At 35.9% G+C, this 9,210-nt stretch overlaps 1 protein-coding gene across 2 annotated transcripts; it reads left to right on the top strand.

Moving 5' to 3' along the window:
- The first annotated feature begins 1,687 nt into the window (after nt 1-1,687).
- LOC126395774 (cyclin-dependent kinase 2-associated protein 1) lies at nt 1,688-9,026 on the top strand. 2 transcript variants are annotated; one of them, XM_050053489.1, is made up of 4 exons: nt 1,688-1,906; nt 6,079-6,179; nt 6,500-6,626; nt 8,406-9,026. In XM_050053489.1, the coding sequence occupies exons 1-4, from the start codon at nt 1,879-1,881 to the stop codon at nt 8,471-8,473; spliced, it is 324 nt and encodes a 107-aa protein (XP_049909446.1). In that variant the 5' UTR covers nt 1,688-1,878; the 3' UTR covers nt 8,474-9,026. The 2 variants fall into 2 exon arrangements, with proteins under 2 accessions (XP_049909446.1, XP_049909445.1); XM_050053488.1 differs by lacking the exon at nt 1,688-1,906 and adding an exon at nt 2,359-2,518.
- The last annotated feature ends 184 nt before the right edge of the window (nt 9,027-9,210 follow it).

Below are 9,210 nucleotides of genomic sequence, written 5' to 3'. Positions count from 1 at the left end.
GTAGTTTAATTGGGACAAATCATCTTTTTATCACTGCTGCTTATATGTATCTGTGACGCCTCTTCATTTGGGCTTGTTCTGTGAAACTGGTACCATCTCTAGTTTATTTTTAAAGTTTGTCAGGCTCTTCAGTGACTTCATGTCCAAAACCAGAGGTCAGATTCCTGTTTCACACATAAAAAGTCACTTTGTAATTTGTTATTTTGAATTTCTATGGTTCTCTTGGAATGAATGAGCAAGAAAAACACTGAAAAAATACACTGAAAGTCCTACAATGAAAAGGTTAGTATAAATAAAAGTATCTACAGTTAAGTGTTATCAGAATACAGTGCTGAAAATACCCAGTGCACAATATTACTCCTGATGTATTTATGTTTAATTATCATTTTATTGTTAAAGCTGGTCGAGATTGAGTTAATTTTAACAATTTATGTACAAGTGTTTAGATTATTTTATTCAAATGCATCATATTTTATCATCTTTTCATGTGTTATATAAGTAAAATCTTAATTTCTAATGTAGCTATAGTTAAAAATAAAAGTACATTACATTCAACAAAACAATAACTCCCAGTTGGTCAAGGTCACTAAAAAAGTACAAATAAAAAACTACAGAATAAAGGAAAAACATTATATACATATACAATATATGTACTGTATAATAATATATCACCTGTAAAGGTCAGTTTTTGCAGAACCGCTGGTTTAACTTTACCTGGATATATGTATTCATCTGTAAATTGCACGTTTATTGTTGAAGCAGGTCAAAATTAGTGTTAATTTTAAACATTTTAACTGTTTATACACTAGTGGTTATATTATTCTACAAGAATAGATCATATTTTTTACTTCATTTTATGTATAAAATCCTAATTTCCAATGTAACTGGCTGACAGTTTGGAGTAGTGGAGTAACAAGTATATGCCATATATCTTATTAAATCACCTGCAGAGGCCGAGTAAATACTGCTTCCACTACTGATATCTTAGTAACTCACAGTTGGACAAGGCTGGTTAAAAAAAAAAGTACAGTTAGTACAAATTAAAATATATATATCACCTATGTTTTTGTACTATTGGAACTTTTTTGTGTTGTATCTGTGCTTGTACTTCAGTAGATGATCTAAGTACCTCTTCCACTACTGATATTTTAGCCAATAATAATATTAAATTTAATTTAAAAGGCAATTTCAAAACACCCAAGGTCACCTTACAGAGTAAAAAATAATGTTGATGCGAGTTGGGCACGCACACACACACTGTGAAATACTACATATTGTGTGTGTATCACAGTTATCCTGTGCAACTATGAACATCATGGACATACAGTGTCTGTATAAGTGAAAGGTGTATATGGTGTATTTGGATTTATTTCTATTTGATCTAATTTGTAGTTTTGTAATATTTCATCCTTTTTAACACTCAATCTTTTTTTATTCTGCTTCTGGCTCTAAAGCTGCTGTAGTGTGTAAATTTCCTTATCTTTTCTCAAATACATGTATTTTCACATCCAAATTCTTGAAACTAAGACAGTTTATTTCCCAAACATGTCCTTAACTCAGAGCCTGTTCACCCACTATCATCTCCTCCTGAGTGGGGGCCATCCCACTGCCCCACTGGGGGTCACAGGTCATGACACTGGGCCAGGATTGGGCCAAACCTGGTGCTTGTGTCCAACCATGTGGTCAAGAGATGGGACACTGAGGAGCTTAAATCACTCCTCATCTGAAGAGAGGAAGAAGACACAGCTACATGCCTCCAGGATAACTGTGGACTCATTTTAATTCTACTTTTCTTTTTGCTTCATGTACAAACAGCCTCACACACACATATATATTTATATGTAGGCTGTAGAGAGAGAAACAGAGAGAGAGGAAACAATGGATGCGCCCCCACAGACAAAGACAGGTATCTGCAAACCGGCTCTCTTTTTCTCTTTTGACTGGAAAAGTGTTTAAATATAACTGAAACAAAACATTTAACTCTCCTAACACAGCTGGATTAATGTAACCTATAGATAAATACATGTGCACAAAGTTGGCGGTGTTACTTTTTAAACATTGTGTTTTAACGCGCTGTAAAAACGTAAAAGACTTTAAAATGTGGAGTAAAAAGTCTAAAGACACTTCACACGTTCACTTTTTAAACCTCCTCCTTTTAAACAAAGTGCCGTCAAAGTGTTGTTTAAAGTGCACTTTCGGGTTAATGCCGGGTTAAACGTGTGTTAAACCGGGTGAAACCGCGTCTGAAATCCGTCCTTTTCTCGTCGAAATCCCGTTTTAACCGTGTTTTTTTTTTCTTGATAACCCGCAATGGATAGTAGCAGTGTTAGAAAGCATAGTGGGTGTCAATATAAAGTGACGGCCATATTTGCCGGTGCCGCTGTTGTAAACAAAAAGTGAGAGACAGACGCTTCACTGAATTTCGGGTCATTTTTATTTCTTTAATTTACAATGTCTTTGGGAATGTCTTATAAACCCAATGTCCATCAGCACATTCCGGGAACTTCTGGGAACCAGGGTAAGGAGAAAAAATGGCGGAAAATCAAAGTATCCGTCCGTTAAATCGAGTGTTAAATTCGGGGTCTCGGAGAATACCTGGAGAAAGACCGTGTCTGTAGTTTTTGTCCAGTTATATATATAGGGTCAGATCCTGGGAGCTAGGCTAATTCATATCCGCCATTATTACTAATGTAAAAGAGCGCCATCCGTGATAACAGTCGGCGGAGAAACGCGGTCGGGATGTGAAACGACACGGCGACGGTTCGTTAAATGTGATTATCCGTCGTCCCGGGTCGCGGTCCCGCCGGGTGGGTGCCGTTACACGGTGACAAAAATGTATCAGTAGTGTCTTGTTGAGCCAGGCTGCCTTGTTCCGTTTCCTCCATGATGCTCCTCGGTCGGAGCTGCTGATTGATCTGCCTCGCGATGTTTCTGCGACGCTTCGAGGACACCTGGCGGCCGAGGCGGCGAACTGCAGGCGAACAAAGCGGCAGGGGAGCGGCCAGGGTGGAGGACAGACACCCGGCTAGAGCCAGGGCTGGAGAGAGGGAGGATTCATGTGTTTAAATATAAAGTAGTTTAATTTAAAAGTAACACCAAGTTTATAAATGCAGGAGTTTAGCTTTTAATGAAGCATCAAAAATAATACTTCAAGAAAACGTAAGTACTCTATATCAGTGATGGAGTTTTGGGATATTTATTTATGTAAAATATTCTTTAGCAGGTAAAACTGGAATTAAGTATTGATGTTTTTACTTTAAAGTTAAAGTAGGGAAACCGGTATTTAATAATACTTTGTTTAAAGTTAAACTCCTGCATTCAAAATCGTATTGTATACGCACTCTCTATCAGGTGGAAGGAACTATTAACGTCTGCAGTTTAAAGTTAAAGTAGTAACTGCCACCATTTAAAAATACTCTGTTAAATGTGTAACTCCTGTATTCAAAAGCTAACTTCAACAAAATGTAGAAGTACTCTCTGTCAGTGGTGCAATTAAGTATTAGATAATTTTATTTATGTAGCAGTAGTAATACCTGTTGCAAGTAACATACATGCATTCAAAAGCTAACTTTAAAAATACTTTGTTACAAGTAACTAAAACTCCTGTATTCAAACTCTTACTTTAAGAAAATGTAAAAGTATTAAGATGTTTTATTTTCAGAAAGGTAGTAATACCTCAATTTAAAAAATACTTTAACTCCTGTATTCAAACTCTTACTTTAAGAAAATGTAAAAGTATTAAGATATTTTATTTACAGAAAAGTAGTAATACCTCAGTTTAAAAAATACTATGTTACAAGTAACTAAAACTCTTGTATTCAAACTCTTACTTTAAGATAATGCAAAGTATTAATATATTTTATTTACAGAAAGGTAGTAATACCTCAATTTGAAAAAAATACTTTGTTACAAGTAACTAAAACTCCTGTATTCAAACTCTTACTTTAAGAAAATGCAAAGTATTAAGATATTTTATTTACAGAAAGGTAGTAATACCTCAATTTAAAACTCCTGTATTCAAACTCGTACTTTAAGAAAATGTAAAAGTACTCTGTATCACTGCTGTACTAACATATTTTATTTAAAGAAAAGGAGTAATACCTCAGTAAAAGTAAAACTCCTGCATTCAGAGTCTTACTTTAAGAAAAGTAACAGTACTCTATCAGTGATGGATGAAAGTAGTAACGTTTTTAATTTAAAGTAAAAGTAGTAACACTGCAATCTGATAATACTACTAATATGAACCTGTATAAGTACTCGCTATCAATGGTAGAGTTAAGTATTGCAATATTTTATTTATGTAAAAGTAGTAATATAACAACTAAAAATAAACTCTATTAAAGGTCAAGCTCCTGCATTCAAAATCTGACCTCAAGAAAAATGTAAAAGTACTTTCTATGAGTGGTGGAACTAGGAAATAGTAACATCTTTTATTCAAAGTAAAAGTTGTAATACCACAATTTAAAAATACTCTCTTGAAAGTAAAACACGTGCATTCAAAACCTTAAAATAGTAAAACCTCAATTTACACGTAAAGTAAAACTACTGCATTAATAATCTTACTCAAGTAAAGGTACATTAGTACTATCAAGGAAATGTAAAAGTACTCTGTATCAGTGATGGAGTAAAGTAATAGGATATTTTAGTTATGTAAAAGTAGGAATACCTCATTTAAAAATACTCTGTTACAAGAAAAAGTATTTTCTATCAGTGGTGGAATGTAACTGAGTACTCTACATTCACTCAAGTACTGTACTTTTCAACAACTTTGAGGTACTTCTACTTTACTCGAGTTTTTACAGTGTAGTCTGCTGTTTACTCTACAACATGTCAGAGGGAAATATTTTACGTTTGACTTCAATACATTTATCTGACACATTAATGTGTCAGTAATTGTAATCCAGTATTATCATACATATTATTCTAAAATGGGCCGTTCTACATGATGAGTACTTTTACTTTTTTGAACCTAGTTTTGATGCAAATACTTTTGTAGGCTACTTTTACTTGAGTACAATTTTGAGTGCGGGTGTTTTACTTTGAAGAAAGTATTTTAACCTGCCCTGCTCACTGTGCAGCCAAACTCTGCTCTGTCGTTATTAGATATAATACTATCAGATAAAATAAATGCAGTAACATGTAAGGTGCATAGTAGAACTAATGATCTATAAATCTGGGGGGTTTAATTTACTCTTAAACTATGCATTTTATTTTAATTGCTCGTTGCAGGTTTGTAAAATTGTCATCTGTGAATTAACTGCAGGCACCAACTGAATATAGCTGAGTGTAAAGTACATTGAAGTTTAATGGTGTAGAAATAGACAGCAGAATACAATTTAGTAAAAATTCAGGTAAGGTATGAGTACTTCAGAATTGTACTTAAGTCCAGGACTTGAGTAAATGTACCAAGTTACTAACCACCGCTGACTAGACCCAGTATTTGTATTTTTGGAATTTAGGGGGGATTTAATCTACAGTTAAGACATTTTTATTTAAGATGATTCCAGCAATTTTAGACCGAATCTGCCCATTTTTAGGCCAGCAACATAAATAAATAAACTACAGCTGCAACGATTAATCGACTAGTTGACTGAAAGAAAATTAATCAGCAGCTATTGTTTAATTATCAGTTACTTTTCAAGCGAATTGTAGGAATTCTGTGGTTACAGCTTCTCAAACGTGATGATTTGCTGTTTTTACTCCTTTATATATAACTGAAATGTGAATATCCTTGAATCTGGGAACGTTTGGTCTCACAAAACAAGCAATCTGAATTCATTAACTTGGGTTCTGCAGAACTGTGAAGCTTTTTTCCCTCTATTTTCTAAAATTCTGCAACAGAAGAACCTCTGACATACAGATATGGCTGTTTTTACTCTTTTATATGTAGTTATAAATTGAGTGTCTTTGGGTTTTGGACTGTTGATCTCACAAAACAAGCAATTTGAAGGTGTTACCTTGATTTCTGGGGAATTTTAAAGGTTTTTTTCCCCCCAAAATCTCCTAAAATTCTACATCAGATATGGCTGTTTTTATTCTGTATATCTTTACTGACGCCATCTTGTTGTGTCTGAACAGTTGGAAGCCTCCAGTCTCCCTCAGCGGCTAACCTGGCCACGTTGCAGTCCTACAGGCCCCTTCTGAGCGACTATGGACCTCCATCTCTGGGATTCTCACAGGTAACTGCAGTTAAACAGCTGATCTGACTGTCACAGACATTTTATCTCAGCTGTTTCCTGTTGAAATGATTGTATTGTACCTCCATAAAGTAGGAAGGACTTGCAAGAGACAGATTAAAAAAGTACTTGTCTCAGTTGAAGCAGCAGAGGCTGAGATAAGGACACTAAAGCCTTCAGTTTGCAGCTGTTTATTTGTGTTTTCTTGGTGAACAATTGCAGATTACTCTTGTTTTCCTCACTGTACTGTTCTCTGGCTGAAAAGGGGAAAAGTGGAAATGTGTTAAACCCAGCTTATCTTGCTGTGTTTGCTCTAACGTCAGGGCTCCAGTGGCAGCCAAGTGCCTCAGAACAAATATGCAGAGCTGCTGGCCATCATCGAAGAGCTTGGAAAGGAGATCAGGCCCACATATGCTGGTAGTAAGAGCGCAATGGAGAGACTGAAAAGAGGTAACTGCAAACCTTGATATGTGCAACTAAGTACATTCACTCATATCAATCTGAGGTACTTGTTTACTTGAATATTTCCATTTCATGCAACTTTTACTCCACTACAGCTTTAGTTAGTTTTCAGATTACAGCTTTTATTCAGTGAAAACCATGTATATGTTAAATGTTTGTGATTAACTGAAGCATGAAGTGTTCTGTTATGACTTAGGAAAATTCTCCCCCTTCTCAAGCTGAATTAACTCTTTAAAAACCCTCTTGGATCAGCTGGAAAATTCATCGTCATGAAGCTGAAAACAGACTGTTTTTCTGACTTTTTAGAGAAACATGGTTCTCACAGAACAGCAAAGCTTCAAACATATCATGATTTTATAGACCATGATGCATTGCTGTAGATTAAACTACCCATCAGGATATAAAGGAGTTAAAATGAGACAACCTTAAACATCTACAGCAGGAAAATGACACATTAATGCAGCAGAAACATTACAAATTGCATAACATAATTCTTTACTTTAAAGGTCCAGTTAGGAGGATATATTAGCTAAAATAGAATATAATTTAATAAGTATGTTTTCTTTAGTGTTTAGTCAACGGAAAATAATAATTGTTGTGTTTTTGTCACCTTAGAATGAGCCGTTTATATCTACATAGGGAGCAGGTCCTTGTCTACAGAGATCGCCGCGTTGCATCGCCTTATTTCTACAGAAGCCCAGAGCAGACAAAAACAAATACTGACTCTTGATAGCACCATTTGTGTTTTCACATAAGCCACCATAGTTAACAGCCCCTCTGTGATGTGGGTGTCTGAAAAACGCACATTTTTTTTTAAACGTGAAACTGCTTTATTCAGTGTTTTTACCGGTTTAAATCACCTGGAGTCTCATTTATAAAACAGTGTGTAGGATCTATACTAAAAATGTACGTACTGACAAAAGCCAAAAATGGTGTGCACCAAAAAATATTCAACAATTTCTACAACCAGTCTTCCACCTCACCATCTGGGTCGTCAATCTCTCGTCTTCAAAATGTTCGTAAGCAGTGTATTCGTCTCCCAGTGAAAACCTCCTGAAAGTCTAGATCTTAAGTTATCAGAGAAAAAAGACGAGCACACGTTAGCAGGTGCCAAACTGCATCGAAGAAACACTTATTTTTAACGTGAAACAGCTTTATTAAGCGTTTTCACCAGCTTTAATCAACAGGGATCTCATTTATAAAACAATGTGAAGGATTCATACTAAAAATGCACGTACTGACAAAAGCCAAAAATGTCGTGCCCCAAAAAATATTTGACAGTTTCCACAATCAGGCTTCCACCTCACCTCGTCTGGATCTTAAGTTATCAGAGAAAAATGATGAGCACTCATTAGCAGGTGCTGGGCTAGTGGTCTGTCTCTGACATGCCAAACTACATAGAAGAAACACTGATTTTTAACGTGAAACTGTTTTATTCGGTGTTTTTACTGGTTTAAATCACCTGGTGTGTTTGTTTTGGAGAGGAAGAGACCTCTGTGGATAATTCAGCTCCCGATAAAAACTTCTTGAACAATGAACACTGTAGAAATTCCAACCGGTAGAAGTTTCGCCTGGTTGCAATCTTTAATCCTCACCACTAGATGCCACCAAATCCCCCTAAATCTGACACACGTAAGATTTTGTGGAGTGTTCTCACAGTAGCAAAGGATCTGACTTCCACCACTGGATTATGCAGAATAATGCAAGTGCAAAACATACAGTACAGTAAAGTGTGTTAATCTAAACTGTATTTGTCTTTCTTCAAAGGAATAATTCACGCCAGAGGGCTGGTTCGTGAGTGCTTGGCTGAGACGGAGAGAAACGCGAGGTCCTAGCTAGGAACACACATTCCTCCCTGCAAGAAGAACTAACAGTCTGCGTCTCATGAAAAAAAAAAAACTTGCATGGCATTTCCTTCGAGAAGAGGAAGTAAATGAACAAAGGATGGAAAAGCAAGCTCCTAGAGAGGAAAAAAAAAATACAATTCATGACTCCTGAGGATTCTGGAGGATCATTTAAATCATGTGTGGGTTACTGGAATTCATATGAAGGGATATCATGTGTTTTTAACACCCCACTTTTGGGATCTTAATTTTGACTTCATATTTAAAACATTGATTTATGCATGCGAACGGGCCCGGGGGTTAACTGTAGACAGTGCATGGCTTGTACAGGGGTAGATGGAACAGACTTGTTTTTGATAGTATTTTGGTCTGATTTTCAGACCCTAATAACACATGACTGAGTGAATGAGTGAGGGGCAGAGATGTGCCAAACGCATCGGTTCATTCGTGTTGAGGTTGGTTTTGGTATAAAAAAAAAAGGAAAATGCTGTTACTTGCATCTTTGTATGTATTTATTACTCAGTGTAATAAATTGTATTTTCAATATAGTTGTCATTGTGTGATTCAGTGCATTTCAGACCCATCACTCTCTCTTTAAGTGGTGAAGATATAAAGTAAGGACAGATGTAGGTCACTGTGGTGCATGTGACCTGCTCCTCTATGGATGAAGGTGTTACATAAATGCAGTTAATTTTACAGGGAAAAGGTCGGTGTTTACAAAGAGTAGG

The sequence above is a fragment of the Epinephelus moara genome, chromosome 9, assembly GCF_006386435.1.
Source record: "Epinephelus moara isolate mb chromosome 9, YSFRI_EMoa_1.0, whole genome shotgun sequence".
Lineage (NCBI taxonomy): Eukaryota > Metazoa > Chordata > Actinopteri > Perciformes > Serranidae > Epinephelus > Epinephelus moara.
The sequence above is the reverse complement of the archived record's forward strand: the minus strand, read 5'-3'. Positions and strand labels throughout refer to the sequence as shown.